The 20,267-nt window shown below is 41.3% G+C and overlaps 1 protein-coding gene across 2 annotated transcripts; it reads left to right on the top strand.

Moving 5' to 3' along the window:
• Positions 1–6,160: 6,160 nt before the first annotated feature.
• ESD (esterase D) lies at positions 6,161–20,112 on the top strand. 2 transcript variants are annotated; one of them, XM_072850203.1, is made up of 9 exons: positions 6,161–6,304; positions 7,946–8,021; positions 8,975–9,063; positions 10,850–10,948; positions 13,658–13,782; positions 14,809–14,928; positions 16,629–16,727; positions 18,618–18,785; positions 19,887–20,112. In XM_072850203.1, the coding sequence occupies exons 2-9, from the start codon at positions 7,954–7,956 to the stop codon at positions 19,965–19,967; spliced, it is 849 nt and encodes a 282-aa protein (XP_072706304.1). In that variant the 5' UTR covers positions 6,161–6,304; positions 7,946–7,953; the 3' UTR covers positions 19,968–20,112. The 2 variants fall into 2 exon arrangements, with proteins under 2 accessions (XP_072706304.1, XP_072706305.1); XM_072850204.1 differs by lacking the exon at positions 6,161–6,304 and adding an exon at positions 6,612–6,808.
• Positions 20,113–20,267: the final 155 nt, after the last annotated feature.

Genomic DNA, 20,267 nt, shown 5'->3' with positions numbered 1-20,267 from the left:
AAGGAGACTAAGAGAAGTTGTTGCAAAGCCCTTGTTAAAGCCAAGGTATACAACTTCCACTGCTCTTGCTTTGTCCATTGAGGCAGACTTCTCATCAGAAGGCAATTAGACGGGTCAGGTGCGCTGTGCTCTTGCTAAATCCATGTTAGCTATTCCCAAACACCTTCTTGTTCTTTGTGTACCTGGAAATGGCTTCCAGGAGGATTTGGTCCATTACTTGGGGGTAAGGCTGACCTGCCTTTAGTTTGCTTGATCCTCCTTCATGCCCTTCTTGAAGGTGGGTGTCACATCTGCCTTTTCCCAAACATTAATAAGACCTTCTGGATTGTCCTGACCTTTTAAACATGATAGAAAATGGCCTTGCAATGACATTGGCGAGTTCTCTCAGCACCATCTAATGCATCCCATCTGGTCTCATAGACTTGTGCATATCCACATGAGTTAAGTGCTCCCAAACATTGTCCTCTGTTCTGCATAGTACTCACTTGAAAGGCCAACTTTATTGGTCAAAACTGAGGCAAAAAAAGAGTCACTGAGTACCTCGTTCTTTTCCATGTTCCTTGTCAGTAGCTCCCCTGCTCCATTGAGCAGTGGGCCCACATTCTCCTTAGCCTTCCTTTTGCTGTCAATATACATAAAGAAACCTTTCTTATTGCCCTTCATGTCACTTCTAGTTTCAGTCCCAGCTGAGCTTTGGCTTTCCTAACTCCATCCTTGCATGCTTTAGAGATGTTTCTATATTCTCCCCAGGTAGCCCATCCCTGCTTCCACTTTCTGTAGGCTTCCTTTTTGCACTTGGCACAGTCAGGAGTCTTTTCTTCATCCACACTGGCCCGTGCTCAAATTTCTGCAAAGTGAATGGACTCTTCTTGTGCTTTGAGAAGGCTGTCCTTGAAGATCAACCAGCTCTCCTGGGCTCTCCTTTGCGTGCCAGGGCAGTCTCCCATTGTATCCTGCTAATAACAACTACTTGCTATTATAAAAGTTGGCGGTTATGACACCATTTGTTTTGCTCACTTTTAGACACTAATTATAACTAAATAATCCCACATATTAGTGAGTGAAAACTTGTTCCCTTCAAGGTTTATTCTCTTCTGTGATTTCAGCTACTCAGCCTGAATCAAATTAAATGAGGACATTCAGAAGACCACTATCTTTTGTTAAAATTCAGATCAATCAAGTTTGTTGCTATTTCTCTTGGGGCAATGTGAGCATCCACTTTTACTTTTTAATCTTAAATGATGTTTGGAATCTTCTGACTTTTTCATTGCCTGTACTTCCCTTAGGAACGATACATATTATTGAAATAAATGTTCTTCCTGCTGGGGATTTTGTCAGTTGTTCCAAAAGCCATCTAGGCATGTTACCATACTCAATCTTTGACAGCAATAAAATACTGCCTTTTCCTCAGCATTTTAAAAAATGCTCTTTAAAATAATCTTTTAAATAAAAAGCAGAAGCAACCTCATGTATTGTAATTTTGCATGACTCTTCATCTTACATTGTTATAGATAACAGATTTAAATAGTTCTTACAAGAAGAGTTTATGATACACAACTTAAAGCTTCTTTCTGCTATTTTGATCCTAAATTTGACAAATGATTTCAAGTCTGTGGCCTGAATTGCACCCTAAGACCAAGAAAGAAAGTCCACTGTACTTGTATTACTTCAAGGGTCATATAGGGTCAAGAAATTCTAGGAATGCCAGCTGGTGTTGCGGATGCTAACTTATTCCCTCAGACCTAAAGAAAAGCCTGTCTCCTGGGGAAAGACAACCATAACCCTAAACAAATAGCATTTATGTCTCCACCTCTCCTTGGGGCTCCCATTAATAAGGTAAGCCCTAATGTTCTACTAAATTATGTATTGGCTGAAATTGAATTTAAATTTGTGCATTGGCATTCTGTAAGTCAGATCTTAACTATTACATTCCTGTCAGACAATATCTTCCTTTAGCTGCAATTATACCTCTAATTTTACTTGGATATCTGAATTCAAAATATCAGCTTCGAAGGCTCAGTAAATCCAACATGAGGAATTTAAAACTGTATGTGGAAAAATTTCTCAAACAAGCAGACTCTTTGTAAGTTCAAAATTAATCTGTACCAGAAAGAAATAGAAACAAGAGACATAATACAAATATGTGCAGTCAATTTACTATAAAAAAGTATGACTGCTTAATCTTTAATTGTAAAGCATTAAGAGGAAAATACTTTCTGTCAGAATGACCAGACACATATACCTCACTGGATTTAATATCAGTCGTAACATGTGCTTAGTTTTGCATTTTCCTGAAATGATAAGAAAATATTACTAATATTTCTTACTCACATTACTGTAATAAAAGAAGCATGCTTGGTTTTTTCCCTGGAAAAGTTTTCAGTGCTTTAATTGCTCTAGAGACAAATAATTTTTTCAAAAAACACTACCTTTTTCTAATTTCTTGTAAAAAATGGCTTATTTCTGCAACTGCAAATCTTCTGTGTATATATTTCCCGCCATCTCTCTGCAAAGAGGATCCATGAACATGCCCAGCCTTACAGCAGCTCAGAGCTATTGAAACCATTCCAGATCACCAGTGCAGTGCTGCAGAAAGATACGGCCAAACTAAAGAGAAGCCGGGGAGATACACTGATAATCAGAATGACGAAAGACAACTGCTGAACTAGAAATCATCTCTGGCCACAGAAGAGATTCTATAACTTGACCAAAGACAAATTCATAAAGCTGCTGAGGGAAACATCCATTTGTAATCTGTTTAATCAAATTAGGTTCTTATTACAGACTCGATATTTTTTCCTATAGAATTAGAAAACTTGTAAAGAACACAAAAAGAGGAGAGCAGCTAGCATTGACACCACTGTAACATGCATTACAGTGCAAGCAAGATCAAAGGACAACGCTGTTTCCCAAAAAGACCTACGAACTCAAATGACACACTAAGGCTCTAACAAACAAAAAAGAAATAATGAAAGCAAGAAATGGAGCAAAGAAGAAAAACAACTCAATGTAGGCAGATAAGATAAGTGAGGGTGTGTAGTCTCTAGCCTCTGCCATGGGCTTTGTTGGCTAAGAAGCACCTTGGGCAAGTTGCAGAAAAAGTAAAGATCTGCCTTGAAGGGATAGCAGTTAATGATGTGACAAGTTGCACCCAGGTGAGATCTTGACAGTATGGAAGGAAGGAAAAGAAAATAAACTTTGGAAGATCTAAGTTCCATCTAAGACAAGAGGTAAGATAGATGGATGTGGTAAAGAAGGGGAAATAGAAAAATAAATAACAATGAAGTGGCAGAAAATTCTCCTTCTTCTTGTGTAGTAAAGCTTCTCCCTTGAAAAGCTAAAGACTTGAAGCAGATTGTGTCAGTACAGTCATCATGAAATATACTGAAGAATAATACTGTTACCAGCCATATACGTTGCTTGGAAATTACTGATAGGATGGTATTAGACAGTTTAAGATAATTCAGACAAATATGACATTACAATCATAAATGACTAAATTATGAACAATTACTATAAAGAACACTAGAAAAGTTATTTACAGAAAAGAATGACAAACAAATCATCTCCTGGCAAAGCAGACAGTGAAGTGTGAATTCAGTGGTCTGAATAACCAAAGTGAAGATGAGATCACATACAAAAAGTTGAGAAAAAAACAACTGAAAAGCAGTAGCAGGAGGTGGAATCCACAGCTATTAGGTAAAAGAGGTTAGCAACTACCACCCTTAATTCAGACTACTGCAACAAAAACATTGGAAAAGTGTGTACCTAGACGTGTGGCCAAGGGAAGGACTGTACCTACTGAAAAGAAAATGGGAAAGGAAGAATTTGGTACTATAAGCTTAAGACATACAGGTTGCTTGCCTACAATGTGGAAGTTTCTTGCTGGAATCTTTACTGCAAATGTGTTTGAGCGGGATGAACCTAATGGTATGTTTCCCCAAGTACAGAAAAGATGCTGAAGATGGGGTGAAAAGGCAAAAAAAACTTCTGACAGAATACAAAGCCATCCTTACAGATGCCAGAAGAAATGTTAGACAGACAATGTGAAATTGTGTCTCACCACTGGATTATATCAGTGGTAAAGTGGTTGAAAGTACTGTCTGCCTAGGGGGAACACAGAGAAAGTATGTTGGACAAGTATGTGCTGTACTTGGAATACAACAATAAAGTAATAAGTAAGGCAAGAGTACATAAGCCATGAGATTTTCCAAAGTGGCTACCTGTCATTCTTCTCAATATCCTCGTTTCTACTGTTTGCCATGCTGCACCATATAAGGAGAAGCCATTTAATGATGAAGGACAGGAAGCCCATTTCACATCTGCTTTTTCATAGATAGTCTGAAATGATATGCAGAATGATACCAAAATGAATTCACTGGTGACAGCTGCAGACACTGTCTCAAAGGATACAGAAATGGCATTACAGTTAAACAAATGTGCATAACCAAAGATACTGAAAAGATCTATACCACAGCACAGAAGAGACTGCACCAGCTTGGCTCCCTCTACCTTATACCGTTCTCAACACTATCCTGGTGTGCTCTTACACACCACACACACTCAGCTGTGTGCCATGAGAACAGCCCTCTGGAAGGCTGCGACACAGCTCTCACATTATTTACCTATGCATTTACTTCAGTCATTTTTGACTCAAAAGACATAAAAAATATATTTTGATGTCATGGAGATGTGGGGAGGCCAGGTAAACTCATCAGCAGACTGCCAGTTGGATCCTTCTGAATATATCACTCTGAAACAGGAGTAAATTGGACAGAGGTTATCTAAGCGATTTGAACAGGAAGCCCAGGAACACATGAAAATCTTACCAGCATCAGTGCTTGGGATAGGCAGGTTTTATACTGACAAGAGAGAAATAGCTAAAAACAATTGCAGATACCATGGAAAGCAAGATGTGCGTAATGACAGCGGACTACATATACAAGAGAGAAAAAAGACTGGTGAAAGTTTAGATCGAATAACAAGCTAACTGCGTGGTATCTTGCTAGTGAGAGTAGGACATTAAGAGAGCTACAAAATGCACACAGAGATGGAAGGAACAACCTGAAGGGTGTTTGAGGAAACCAGTGAAGAAACACAGTTTAATTTGCTTAATGGCAAACTAAACCTTCCGAAAGAAAAAACTGAGAGAAGAAAGTTTAAACAGCTCAGAGACAGACTATTTGTACCAGCTACCTCCAAGTAGAGAGACAGGATAGGAAAGCTGCTCTGGAAGGCAGGATGAGTGGCCCAGGTCCAGGGTCCAGGAGCCGCAGTCTCAATGGATCTGCTGGGGAAGAGTAGAAAGTAATGGGGGAACAAAGTTATCGGTACTGCACCTTGCTAGAATTAGGGATTAAAAATAGAAACAAATTATTGTCACATCAGCAAAGTAACAGATGATCAGACTACAAAATGTTATGGGTAAAAATAGTTACTGCTAATGCAGTACATGCTAGGAGACTAAGAAGACAGAGCGAGCTTTGCTGAGGATATGTTTTTGACATCCAATGGGCATGTTTAATTGCAAATTTAAAAGAAAAAAAAAGACGACCCTTTAACAGCAGCAAGTGAGAAGAATTTGGGTTATGAATAAGAAGAAAGCACTGCCAAATATCACCTTTCCTTTATGATCTCACCAGTGAGCTGTCATGACAAAAACTATCTAGACAAGAATTTGGTTTTATTATGAAATCAGGAGTCTGTCAGGTGGCAGCTGCTGTGAAATAGCTGAAATACTGAGGACAGGTATAACATTTAAAACTTAATGATGCCGTGGTCCAAGTTCAGGCCACTTCAGCAACTTTTTTCCCCTTGAGGATTTGGTGGTCGAGGGAAAATAATGCTCACAGGAACACTTGCTGCTTTGAATAGACCACTATTACCAGATTTTCTGGATTAACTTTTCATTTCTTTCTTCATTTTACAGTTCAAGATTTTCTTCTTCAGAGCTGGGAAGGCGACCTCTGCAGCACCGGGGCACGACGCTGCCAAGGCCGCGCAGCCGCTGCCCTGTGGCCCTGGGCGGAAGAGCTGGAGAAGCACCGGAGGAAGAGGAGGGCAGCGCCCGCGGCCCCCACGGACCCGGCAGACGCCCCCCAGCTCTGCCCAGGGGACGGGCATTTTTGCTCGGCGGAGGCCGCGGCCCAGCAGGCACCATGATGGGCTGGAAGCAGCCGCCTGAGGGCCCCGCCGCGGGCCGGGGGTGGGCCGGGGCGCGGGCGGAGCGGCGGGAGGCCGCGCCCGCACAAGGGCCGCCTCCTCGCCCGCGCCGTCCGCCGCTCGGCCCCGCCGCTCCTCCGCGGTAAGGGAGCAGGGGATGGGGGCGCCGGGCCGGCGCGGGGGTGGGCGGCTCCGGGCGGGGAGCGCGGCGGCCCGCGGCCGTGCCGGGGCCTCGCTGCGGGGAGAGCGGGGCGGCAGCGGCAGGCCCGTGCGGGCCCTCGGGGCCAGCCAGCGGGCGGCCGAGGGGGAGGGATCGCTGCCTGTGGGTATACTCGAGGGCGGGAGGGTGAAAATGGAGGTACAGGAGAGTGCTTTGGTGCAGCGGGCAGGACTGGTCGTGTGGAAACGGAAATGGGCGTCCCGAGCCGGGCCGGGGCCGGGGCCGGGGCCGGGGCCGGGGCCGGGGCCCTGCGTGCTGCTCCGGCGGCCCCTGGCTTGATGCTGCCGTCGGGACGGGTGTAACGCGCCTCTGCGTGGACGCCCCTCGACTGCAGCCCCACGGGGGTGGTAGAAGACAACGAACAGGCCCTGAGGGCTGGCCGTGGTGCGTGGTTTTTCTTGCTCGATGCACCGTAGGAGTGCACAGGTATGAGGGAGGGAGTGTTTACATTTTGACATTTGGTACCTGGTGTGATGTTACCTGGTTTCTCCTCAGGATTTTCTTGTGCGCCAACCCTTTGGGCCTCTTACCCTTTCAGCTGCCTTGGCCTTACTGACCATGCAAACTGACAGCATCGCCATTTGTGTCAGCCTTCCCAAGTTGACAGACTTTTTAGCAAGGCCTGTTGTGACAGGACAAGGAGCAATGGTTTTAAACTAAGAGAGGGCAGATTTAGACTGGATTTAAGAAAGAAATTTTTTACAATGAGGGTGGTGAAGCACTGGCACAGGTTGCCCAGAGAGGTGGTGGATGCCCCATCCCTGGAAACATTCGAGGTCAGGTTGGATGGGGCTCTGAGCAACCTGATCTAGTTAAAGATGTCCCTGGTCATTGCAGGAGAGTTGGACTAGATCACCTGTAAAGGTCCTTTCCAATCCAAAGCATTCTATGATTCTGTAAGTTTCCTTAGCAAGTTTGCTATGTGCACTCCCAGCTGTTTTAAAAACTCCCATGACTCTTTCTTTGCTTGTATTTTTCATACTGTTTCCTGTGGAAATAAGCCTTCTGCTTTTCCGTAAGGCCTGTGTTTCTGCCATCCTCCAGACTTGTAGAACAAGGTAATTAATTTCTATCAAGGATTATTACAGTCCTCAGTATTAGTAAGGTAATTAGTGGCTGGATACTGGCACACACAGCGAAGGAAAGGTGGGACAGGTTTATTTCCTGCACAGCCATCGTGGAGGTAGCAGCCTGGCCACTCATCACAGGCAGCTCCAGGCTAACCACAGCACGTGAGATTTCTTGTCCGGTAGCAGCATTGGTAGACAAAGACTGAGCTACGGTTACTGCAGAGGTAAAGGTGACTGGAGATGTGGGTCTGTAGGGAAGCAGGAAGGCTTTGTCAGTTCTGCTCGCAAGCGTTCAGCTCCCCCTCCTCTCCATTTTTAGGGGGAAATAGAAAGTTAATGAAAGATCAGAAAGTGTTTGCAGGAGATTCTTTCTTCTGAAAAATTGTGACAGTAAACAAAGATGCTTTAAGTCGTATTCAACTTTTCTGTTCTCATAACTCACTATGAGTAATAATGTTTCATTTTCAAATTTCCCTTGATCCTTTTTTTGCAGTTAAAGCCATGGCACTGAAACAGGTTTCCAGCAACAAATGCTTTGAGGGTTTCCAGAAGGTGTTTGAACATGACAGGTAAACACCACAAAAGCAACCTAGATGTTTAGCATGGGGCAGTGAATCCATACTATCATTGCTGTCAGTGTTCTCAGTCTGCAGGAGAATAGTGTGTTCTCACTAATATTCATATTTCAGTAAGAAATGCTGTCTACTGCTGCTTTGGCTGTGTTTCTGTATTTCTGTGTTAATGTTTAACATGTCTAGTATACTTAGTGCTGCAGATCTGAGATGGGAAACCAGTATTTTTACCTTTGAAAATGAAGCTCCATTACTTTGGATTGTCCTGTTTGCAGCACGGAGGACCAACGTGTATACAAAGTTCTATTCACTGTACTGGATATTTCACTTCTATGTCCTCTTAAAAAATGCTGTGAGCAGACAGACGCAGTAGATAGATAGATTCTTGTTTGATGAAAGTGAACAGAAAAACATTTGGTTTTTTTCATTTCTGATCCAAAGAAAAAAAATCATTAGTTATGCTTAAATAAGCTTTTATTGAGAATTTTAGGCTTTAGTATTAGTTGGGGAATCAGTTGGTCTGTGGACTTAGCAGACTGAAAACCTCTCTTGCTGGAGCATGGTGTGCAGTGTATGTTCTGCAAGTCATGTGGATGTGTTCTTCAGTAAAAATTACTTTCCAATTTAATAGACAAAGCTCAAGTTAAATATTGCTGGGGTTCAAAATTCAGTTTTCAAACTGTTCCTGGTTAGCAGCACTGCAAAAATGTGGCTTATTTGTAAGTCTCTGTTTTAAGTATATTCAGAACAAGGTAGGAAGGTTAGCTGTTGTCAATTCAAGAGGCTAAGGCTGAGTTTTAAAATTGCTTTTCACTTCATTTAATTCAGTTGTTATAATTCACTGACCAAATCTCTTTGAACGAAATGCATTGACTCAACTTTCTTTTTTTAATGTTAGTGACCTCATTAATTAAGTAGTGGTGATAACAAGGAGTATTTTATTAATACAGTGCAGAGCTAAAATGCAAAATGAAATTTGGAATCTACTTGCCTCCAAAAGCAGAAACCGGAAAGTGTCCTGTGCTGTATTGGCTCTCAGGTAAGTAACATGAATTTTAGTAACTTAAAAAAGATAATCTTAAGCATGTTTAAGCTACTGCGCTACAGTTACTGAAAACCTGCTGTAGAGGTACTACAGTGGCAGCTCTTGCATTCCGCAAAAGATTGTCTTCTGGAACACCCATTTACTTTGAGTGTATTGTGATAGTTGAATGCAGCCATCCTCAGGGGGTAGCCTACCAGATTGTGTTCTAAAATGCTCAGTGTTCAAAATGTTCTACCCTTTCGTTCTAAAATGTACATACTTTTTGTTCTAAAACATATATATTTAAAGGTTCTCTTGAAAGGCCTTCCTATTGGGACACCTCCTGCTTCACTTTGTCTATGACAGACTGCTTCAGCTAACAGGATAGGGGACAAAATCTAGCCCATGGGAGCCAGCAACTTTGTCCTCTGGACCCCACCTTATTCTGAGTGCTCTTTTGCAGGGAGCAACTGGTGAACTTGAAAAGGGAGGTGCTGTTAGCTGCCTTGGCCCAAGCACATCTAGAGTGAGGTAACCCTGTGGGATCAGAAAGGGCCAGGGGCTGAAGAGAGTTTTGTGGCAGGAGTGAAGTTGTCTCATCCACAGCATCATTTCTTCCTCTCTCCAGCTCCTGCGGTGTCCTATCCAGCTGCTGTCTTGCTGGATGTAAGGCAAGCTGGGATGAGACTGTATGGACAAACATGTGCTCCCATTTATCCTGGCTTTGTCGCTCCACCCTGTTCCTGTCATCTCCCACAGAGCTGGGTCTGCACCAAAAGCGCATAAATAATGTTAAGGCCTTGCTTTCAGAATGGTCAGATTTATGTTGGTGATGGCTCCAGGATTAATTAATTACATCTTTTTGTTTTCTATGATTCAAAATTAAAAGCAGAAGATTTGTCTGTTCTGTAATTTTAGGAGTTGCTTTATTGAGACTTGTGTTTAGAAAGTTGGAGAATTGACTGGTAGTGTGGAGACTATATTCCTTGTATGTATTCATTTCACAAAATAGCTAGTAGGTCTGATTTGTAGAATGACAGTTGACTGGGTAAAAATGTTTACCCCTGAAGTTGGAAGCATCAAAATTGTCTGAAGAGCTCCGAGTCACGCAGCACATTTATTTTTTTAATCTAAACCATGCTGTCTTGGCTAGTATATCAGTCAAATTAGGTTATTTGCAACTTGTCCTCAGAGAAAACTAGAATAATTAACCCCTCTCAAATGGCACAGTGAAGAAAAATTGAAATACTGGTGTGCAGTATTATTTATAATTGGACTTCAGTTGGGCCTGCTGCAGTACAAAAGACAGGGATTGCTGTGGGTTTTGGAGCCAGAGTGCTTACGGGCCTTTATCCTGTCTAAAGGATGTATAATTATACATGTCAGACCACACGTATGATTCTGTAATGCAAACAGCTGAAATGGTGCTAGAGAGAAAAACAGAGTTGCAGGGTTAGATGTCAGAAGTTAACAGTGTTAACCTTAGCAACAGTGTCTGTAGTCAGTGGATTTAAATACACAGTACTTGAGGAAACTGTGTATGCCACATGAGTAGGTGCTCAAGGGGGTACAGAGTGTACATTGACCTGTTTTTGATCAAATGTTAGTGTGACTAGATGTGAAAGTGCAACTGTGTCTGTTTCTGTGGATTATTAAGTATTGTTGAACCTAGTGAGAAGACTTTTCCATGTTGATGGAGATAGGAATCCCCCTTGTTTTTCAAAACCTTTTCTTTCAAAAAGGTTTTTGAAACTGGTATGCTGTGAGCAACATGTAACCAATGATATTTTTATTTCTCTAGGGTTAACTTGCACAGAACAGAATTTTATAACGAAAGCTGGTTTTCATCAAGCTGCAGCTGAACATGGCCTTATTGTAGTCGCACCAGACACAAGCCCACGTAAGTTTTAACAAGAGACATGATAAGTCGTTACGCTGAAGTACACTATCTTTATCCTCAAAGAACGGAGTGCTGCAGTTTGCTACAAAGTGTGTTGCCCACCTGAGTCAGAATATGACCTCACCTCTATTTCTTGCATTGTTTGCTAGATTATATTGTCTATATTCTTAATAACATGGTAGTGAAGGTTTGGCAGTTGAAACTCTTTTATTGTCATGGCACTAAAACTAGAACAAAGGGGCCATTGAGTTCAGCGCGAAGGAGGAGAGGGAAAAAAAGGAAAACGAGGCATGTGTTATCAGAGACGCTTGCCTGCATTTTGTGGCTTGTTAAGACTAAAAAATCTGCAGAACTGTGTTGTCACCCAAAGATATAATATTTACCCTTTATTGTATTCTGTCTTCTGAAGCCTATTAAATACATGTCTCCAGAGGATTCCAATACTTAGAAAAGCAAACCAGAAACCCTTCCCCCTGGCAGCTGCAATAGACTACTGATGAATGGCTTTTTAAAATCATGTGCTGTTATTTGTATATGGCTAAGCTTATGTGTGGTATGGGAAACCTGAAAATGGTGGATCTGCAGTTACTGGCAGTACAGTCTTTTGGGGATTCAGTGTATTATGTTTAGTGTTTGCTGGATTCTGCTGAAGTCTCATGAGTGCTGTATACAAAGGTGTTAGTCTTCTAATATTTCCCAAGCTTTAGTGGGTCAGATCTGAACACAGGTAATATGGGAATGAAGTTATGTTCTTTCCAGAAAATATTTTTCACATCTAGGTTTTGAAGTTGTGTCAGGTCAAAGAACAGAAATGCATGTTTCTAATGAAGAAGAGGGACAGAAGAGCAAAATTAGTGTATTAATGAACTTCGTTGTTGCTATTTGCTGCAGACTAGAGATGGGCAACTAGCCTTTGTGTTAATCACATTGGGTAATTATACGGGGACTTGTTTTTAGTGCTGTCTGTGTAAGTTGCCTCTATCAATGTGTAACTGCATTTGCATAGTTCATTGCTTTGTCCATTTTCTTTTAAAATCCTCTTTGCAGCTTCTCTCTTGCCTTTTAGTCTAGTAACTGGTCAGGATTGCTCTGCTATTTAGATGAATTTCACTATGTGTTTCATATTGTACTCTTAGACTTTAGCTCAGAGACCCCAAATGTTCTTAAATCTCTTTGAGCTTTCTGGAGAAACAAGTGGAGAGCAGTTCAAATGTAATCACAAATTAAGAGAGCTGAGCATATGTAGTGAAAACACTTATATGTGCTTTTTCACTGTGTAGTTATGACTACATGAGAGTTACCTTCCAGGAGCTAGGAGATGTATCTGGATAGGGAAAAAGACTGCATGAAAATATGAAATAGCTGTCATTACAGACCCTCTGTCAGGCCCTAATAGACTTTACTTTTCCTTTTTCGAAGGGTTTGCTTTGCCAGAAAGGTGTGCTGAGCAGTATTTTGCAGGTTCCTTTTCAAATTTCTTTTTTCAAGGCTTCCCTGAAGTTTCTTTTAGCAGAATCAGCATTGCCTTCATTGCCTGGCAGGACTTTCTGAGTTTTTGTCTGTCTCTGAGGGACCAAAGATAGACTTTTTATATCCAACATGTGTAAGCACCCCCAGTCCCTGCGACTGCTGGACTGTTAAGTTACAAAATCACTCAGTGTTCAAGGGCATATCACTGGAGCAAACTCAACTTTGATCCTTGTAAAAATCTGATTTCACACTGTGACAGGGTGGCAGGTATCTTTGCACAAATTGTCAGGGACTGTCAAATTACACGTGGGTTTGCAGTGTAATCTGACAGTGGTGAAAGCCCATGTAATTTTGGATTGCAGAAACTAGGAACATTTTGGAGAAAGGGAGGCCATAATTTCCTGTCAGATATACCTTGAAATATTACATTCTGTTCTGCCAACCAGGCTAGTAAACCACAGGCTAATCAAAGGGAGAGTAAGAGAGGACTAGATGGGATGTATTGACTTTCAAGGAGACATCTGCAAATTTAGTTTGAAAGTGTAGCCTTGGAAAAGAGGATACAACCCTGCAGTCACTTAAAGAAGAAATTACTTAAGTTTTATGGGGAGTTATAGGTGGGAGCAATGCAATGAATTGTAGAAAAGGTAGAGTTATATACTTAAAAAATTATAGGAACAGTAAGTGTTATTATGCTGTTGAATCTTAAAAAGAGAGGTGTAGCAGACATTATTTGAAGCACATAAACTGGTCTGGACACACCATTTGGTGATATATGGTTCTGTCCTTCTGGGGGAAAGAAAATTTTCTGCAGTTTTTGTTTCTCTCATAGTTTCTTATACTTGATAGGATGAGGTCTAATAACTTAAATAGGCTGGTAGCACCAATTAACAAGTGCCAGCTTTTGAATAAGTCCCTGGGTAAATTGGATGAAGCTTTACAGAATTAGTTTAGGAGAGATCTGTATGTTATGATTATTTATGAAGGGATACTGAAACAAGTTAGAAGTTGGATACATCTGTAGGTAATACCTAAGTGGCATTTTGAAAGCATTGTTGAAGTAACACTTGAAAACAGTGTACTAATGAATGAAAATCTGAATTGTCTTACAGTTGGAGGGGTAGAGACGTGTTGATTGAGAAACTTGTGTCCCGAGTCTCTGATTTGTATGGCAGGTTCTCCAATTCTGAACATCTAGTAAAGGAAAAACAGTAACTATAGAAAGAATTTCCATGGTAGGTGGCTGCAATATTGAAGGAGAAGATGAAAGCTGGGATTTTGGCACCGGTGCTGGTTTTTACGTGGATGCCACTGAAGATCCTTGGAAAACAAACTATAGGATGTATTCCTACATAAAGGATGAGGTAACTTTGCTGCTGGGTTCTCCTGGTAGTGTTGGGTAAGATAAAAGAAGGGGCGCGGTTCAGTAATGCTCTTTGTTCCTAGCACCAAAGCTTGCTTAAGGTGATCTTGATAGCCTGTGGATGGTTTGTCTTTTTCTTGCTTTCCTCTTTTATGAAAAGAATTTATTATTTCTTTTTTAATCCTTGGTTATTTCAGTGATTGGATTTATCCAGTTGTTAGGCCTTTCCTCACCAAACAGATATCGTCGTAGAACTGAGGAGGGAAAGAACCGCAGCACAGGGATGATAACACCTGGCAGGGCTTGAGCAGGAACTCCTTGGGTCTGCTTTCCTCCTGGAGATGGCACAGGGTTGGCCTACACTTCTAATCTTGATTTGTTAGTTGTGCAATCTCTGCTCTTGTAAAATCTCTGCTCTGCTGCTTCTGAAACAACCCACTGCAGTTCACTGCCCCAGTACGTCAGTTGTATTGCTCATTTAGACTGTTTTCACTTGGGAGGGTGGGGTGGTGGATTTGTGGTGTTTTGTTTTTGGTTTTTTTTAACCGGGTGTAAAAGGAGATCCTTGAGATATGTATTAGAAAGGTGAGTGTCCAGTTTACTCTGCATGTGGTTTGTGTGGTCTGGATTAAAACTAAAGTTGATGGGAATATGTGGAGCAAATAATCTCCCAAGAACAATTTGCCATTCTGGTCACTTAGAGGAGCACATACATATTTATGTATCTATTAAAATAAGACTATGTTTATTAGGAAATTCCCACATCTTGCATTACAGGGTTATGATAGAGATACTTTGTAGAGATACTTTGAGTTACTTATTATCAGATGAATTGTTTCCTTTTGGTTTTACAGTCCCATTCAAATTGCTTTCAGGCTATGATCACAAATGTCAGGCTAGAACCAAAGATGTGCCTTTGGTTTCAGTGGCTTCCTGGCATTAAAAAGCGTTAGTTATTTGTGTGCTTTTTTTCCTAAACATACTCGAGTTGCTTTAACGTTTTTATTACACTGTTGTTCCTTTACAGCTGCCTAAACTAATAAATGCCAATTTTCCAACTGACCCTGAACGGATGTCTATTTTTGGGCATTCCATGGGAGGTCATGGAGCTCTTATTCTTGCTCTGAAGAATCCTGGAAAGTACAAAGTAAGATATAATACAGCTTATATGAGGTATACTAAGGCTTATACAGATTTCTATAGAAGTGAAGAAAGAAAACATAATATCAAATTCTGTTATAGCATTAAATGTATAAATGGTTTTAGTTGTAGCAGTTCATTGATACCTAGTATTAGAATATGGAAAATTGTGAGAAACACCACTCTGGAATGGGAGTATCAGTGAAATTTTTAAAAATCTGCAAATTTTAAAAGAAGTTACGAAAAGTTCTGTTTCTTTTGGATGATGCTACAGCTCTTCCAAACCAATTGTTGTATGTAAATGTAAACAGGCTCCTTCTAGCTCTGGAGTTAATTCATGCTGCCAATATTGTCTAGAAATCTGGTTGTGTGATTTGCTATATCTTTTCAAATCTTGCCTTGTTCATTTTGGAGCTTTTAGTACCAGCGAACCTTTTTGCCACCATTATACCTGTGTTTGCTTAGAATTTACTACAGAGCTATTAACTCCAACTGATAGCAAGTGTAACTGTAAGCACCTGAACTGCACACAGAATAGTATCTGGAGGACATTCCCTCCCCTTTCCTGCCCCCCCTGAGATTTGCATGTCAGCTTTCCTAAAAATCAATTTTTGGAGTATTTGAGGTATCTGAAGTTGTGTTCATTTGTATTCTGCTTGAACCTAAATCAAACATGGTGCAATTGATTTGCCTTTTCTTTATACTCATGAGGGTTGAGAGAAGTTTTGTTGTTCTCTTTGGAGATACGCTTATGTAAAATGCGTTTCTGAGGGAGAATCAGACAGTGGTGTTTGAGAGATGAGGGCATCAGTGCCTTTGTGGATCAGTCCTTTCGTGGGCTGTCCTGGCCCTGCACTTTGTGGTCAGCTGCTGCAAAAAATGCAACTGCATTTTTCAAAATAGCATAACGTTTGCTGAGTGTCACTAGCTTGTCATTATAAGAGAGTTGGATGTAAGATACAGCTTTATTTTTATCTCTCCTTTTTATCTTTTGGAGGCAGTAGTTCAGAAATTTCCATTTTCACTGTTGGCACTTTATCTAAAAGAATTAAACATTAAATTGAAAATACCAAAATCCAGGAGAACTGGCAGTGGCTCAGATGGTTTGTTGCTATTTCATGCAAGACATAACAGTGAAAATAGTGGCATCCCAGCACCAAATCCAAAAGAAGAATGTAAGAATAGGGCTTGGACTTCTGACACCAGTACCTGGAGTTGTGACCTGAAATGCGCTTTTCCTGACCCCTGATCCTGGAGGTACCTAAATTCGGGAGGCACTGTTGCATGCTGAGACTGGCTGAGCAGCCCCATGCCTCAGGCTTTTGTTATGCTCTGCCAGAATCCAGTTGGAGGTGAAATGGTCCCACACTCTGACCGTGCTGACCCAAGAGTAGACCTGCGATCCTTCTCTGCTGCTTAAGGGAATTCAAGCCAACGTCTCCCAACAAGGAAAGGAATGGGGCATCTAGCCCTGCCTTTTGTAGCTTGGCTGATGTGCAAAAGGGAAAGCAAAACTGGGGGGCGAGAAAGAACAAATACGAGGGAAGTAGGGTAATGGTTAGGGCACCTAGCTCGGAGGGTTCAGGGAGTCCTAGGTTCTGGCCAATTTCAAACCAATTTTTAAAAAGGCTTTTTGTTTGCTTGTTAGTTAGCTGAAATAACTTTTCTTAATTAATACGGGTTTTTTCATGCTTTCTTTCTGAACAGTCTGTATCGGCGTTTGCTCCTATCTGCAACCCAATTCAGTGTCAGTGGGGGAAGAAAGCCCTTGGTGGATATCTGGGATCAGATGTAAGCAAATGGGAGGTATGTGTTGCAACTGCAGTCCTTTAATAACACATGAATGAGTGATCTGTAAATATATCGCAGCAGGAGTCTGGAACAAAGCTCTGGGGTGCTCCTGAGCTGGTAGTGCTGTTTTACTACACCCCTAAGCATGGATAAGCATTGTATGTTTCTGGTGGGTACGACTTCCTGTTGCCCGATTGTGCTTATAACAAATGCTTGTAATGAGAGAGAAGGCTTTCATCAAATTGACTAAATTCCTCCCTGTTTTCTGAAGATCTTAAAATCTGGGCTAAGAAGAGTTATGAGCCGTCTGAGACTCTCTAACACGTGAAAGCAGTGAGCAGTTTAGAAGAGAGTTCAGCTATGGCCTGTCTCTCAGAAGCTCAGTTCTCAATATACAAAACACCTGTTTTTTTGTAGTAGCCTGAAAAGAGAGACTGCTGCAAACTGTTCTGAGACTGATGAGCCTCATGGCATCTGCAGGGGCAGCCTGTTGGAGACAGCTAGAAGAGGAGCCCATTGGATACTTGGAAACTGGTATCCCGTAGAACAGGATTAAACCAGACAAAATTAGGTTTTAGCTCCAGGGCCCTAATTTTGAAATATAAGTAGTCATATATGAATGGCTAAGATACAAAAATGTGTGTGTGCATGTTGCTGCATTATTTGGGCAGCCCTTCAGTATTTTTAATCTCAGCATAAACATTGCACTGTATTTCTAGAATTAAGTTAGAAGGGATCATCATGACCAGGTACTCTAATTTCCTTGTAAATAAACACAAGCTGCAGTTAATTCCCTTGTAAATTGGATTAAAGTATCTCTTAGGAAGACATCCAGGTCTGATTAAAATATTACAGGAATGGAGAGTGCTAGCTGCTTTCACAATTGTTAATAGAGTAGTTTGTATATTTAGAAATCACCAGTTAAATTTGCTTACACTTAAGATAATGAATTTGTTTTGCAAAAAAAAAAAAAAAAAAAAAGTTTTCTGGCCCCTTAGCTTGCTTTGGAGCTTTTCTGCAAACCCAGTCCAGTAGATCAGGTGTCAGGAATAGACTTAGACCTGCCTTTGGCACAGATACACAACCTCTGATCTCTGTATTTCTGCTTAAAATTGCCATGTAAATATGTGCAAGGATCATTTTATACCATGGCCACAGTGCTCAGCTGGGTCCAAGCTCCCATTTCCGTTGCAGTGTCATTTCTGGATTTGGTGGCATCCTGGAAGCACGGCTCTGATGCCTTGGTGTAGGACTTCGCATTTTGCTGTCTGTTGGTGATCTGTCTTCTCCACTGCCTTAAACACTTCTCTATCTTTTTAAAGGATTTTTTTTTTTTTGAGCATCTACCAAGCACAGGACCCCACAGGAAACATGTTCCCCATTCACAATTACATTTTGATCCATGCATGTTAATAGTCTGTAATTTATGCTGTGTGTGCCATTTTTGCTTCTCAGTTGTACAAAGTTTTCTTGGTCAAATTGTCATGGTAACCTTCAGGTTAAATGCTTTCCATGAGCATAGTCGTATTACACTGGTGTTTTAACCTTTAGCTGCTGAAATAGCTACATCAAGATACCAAGTTATTTTGGCAGGATCTAGTTTCTGTACAAGCATGTGAATCGGTACTAGATTATATTGCTGTTCTTCGATTCTGTATGAATTTAGCTCTGGACCGGATGTTCTGTTTGGTCAAACTGCCAACTTGGTAATTACTTAGATCATACTATTTGCCCTTTTTAAAACATGGGTATTACTTTTCAGTTGTCTGAAATTTCCCCAGTTTTTTGCTCTTCCAAAGTGTAATTTGGTATCCTGATCAGTATCGTGCAGTACTCTGTATATGCCGTTCTTTTCTTGCAGTCAGCAAATTTGACCCAGAATTTGTCTCTCTTTTATTTCTGCAGGCATATGATGCTACACAACTTGTGAAGTCCTATTCAGACTCTCACCTGGACATCTTGATTGATCAAGGCAAAGATGACCAGTTCCTATCCGCAGGCCAGTTATTGCCTGATAACTTCATTGCTGCCTGCACAGAGCGGAAAATCCCAGTAGTCTTTAGACTGCAGCAGGCAAGTTGTTTCTGCAATCCTTGATTGTGGGGTTGTTGCTTTGTTGTTTTTGGGTCTATGTGGTAGGTAGTGAAGAGAGTGTCTCTTAATGGGGCATGGTCTCACTTACCGGTGAGTCTGTCCCTGGCCAAGTGAGGAAGAGGGTGAGAAGTGACATCTTCCTTCACACCAGCCTTCAAGGAGTGCAATATCCATCAGATTCAGCTGCATTTCACCACTAGGTGGGGTCATGATTTTAGTTTCAACAAGCCGATCCGTTGATGGTAACTCAAGCTGCCACTGGTCGGCTGAAGAAGCAGTGTTAACGATTTTTAATAAGTATCATCACAGTCACTGGACAAGCAGAGTGACAGATGTACTTTTGCTGGATTCCTTATCTGTGTTCAGCATAAAGCTTTGTGATTTAGTTTGCATGTGTTTGTGTAAATCAGGAAAGATGTGGAATTGCTTGAAATCTTAGATTCATTTAAACACCCAGGTTTAAATGAATCTTAGATTCATTTCAACGCCCTATAGTGCAGTGACCCAGAACAGCACTGTCCTGAGAGCACTGGAGTCTTCAAGTCAGAAGTACAACTTCAAGCCAGACCCAGTGAGGGGCCCAGCTGTGGAGAATGAGGGATTCCCCTCTCTGATTTAGCATAAGCCCTGCGCCAAAAGATATGGTTAGTGCTGAAAAAGTGGAGTGGTTCAGAGGTATACATGTCACTGTAGCATGGTGCTGGAGCAGTAATTCAGACCTGGGCTGTGTTCTCCTTATGCCCTATGTTTTGCCAGAAGGACAATGCCAGCGAGGGAACTGTTCTCTCAGATTGCACCCTGCTCTGCAGCTGACACTTGCTGTTACCCATCTCTAACTTAGGTGCCCAGATTAGGGCAGGTTAAGGTACATTCTGTTTGTTTAGCTTCCTAGTGTTCATACATACTTCACCTGTTAGTTAGGTATCCTTTACAGTTTCTATATATCATACAGGTACTTCTGATTTCTTAGAACAGATCAAAGCAGAAGAGTCATTAACTTTCCTAGAGGAGAGCTTAGCCTGATTGCTTTATCATGAACTATATGTATTTGCTGATTTCTTTGTTGTTGTTCTTTTCTAGGGTTATGATCACAGCTATTTTTTCATTGCTACGTTTATTAATGACCACATCAAACACCATGCAAAATACCTCAATGCTTGAACCATTTGGATGTGAGCGTCGTCTGTCCAATATGAATCAAGGGATAGAGGTGAACTAAACAAAAATCATTTGCTGAAGTAGTGTCTGTAAAATGGAGCTCTTCTGATTGTACTGCTAAGAAAAATAAAAGTCCCACTTAATTTGATGTGTGTGCTTTAGCGTAAGTATTTTGAATCTTCTTGCATGCTTCAAAAACTCTCTCGACACCATGAAGGTGCATGCTGCATTCTAGGTCAAACTGGAAATTAGCAGATGAGTTAGTTTCCGACTATGAATGTGGGTATGTACTTGGGACCACAA

This window comes from Ciconia boyciana, chromosome 1 (genome assembly GCF_034638445.1).
Source record: "Ciconia boyciana chromosome 1, ASM3463844v1, whole genome shotgun sequence".
In the NCBI taxonomy this organism is placed as follows: domain Eukaryota; kingdom Metazoa; phylum Chordata; class Aves; order Ciconiiformes; family Ciconiidae; genus Ciconia; species Ciconia boyciana.
This window is presented reverse-complemented; position numbering and strand designations above follow the sequence as displayed.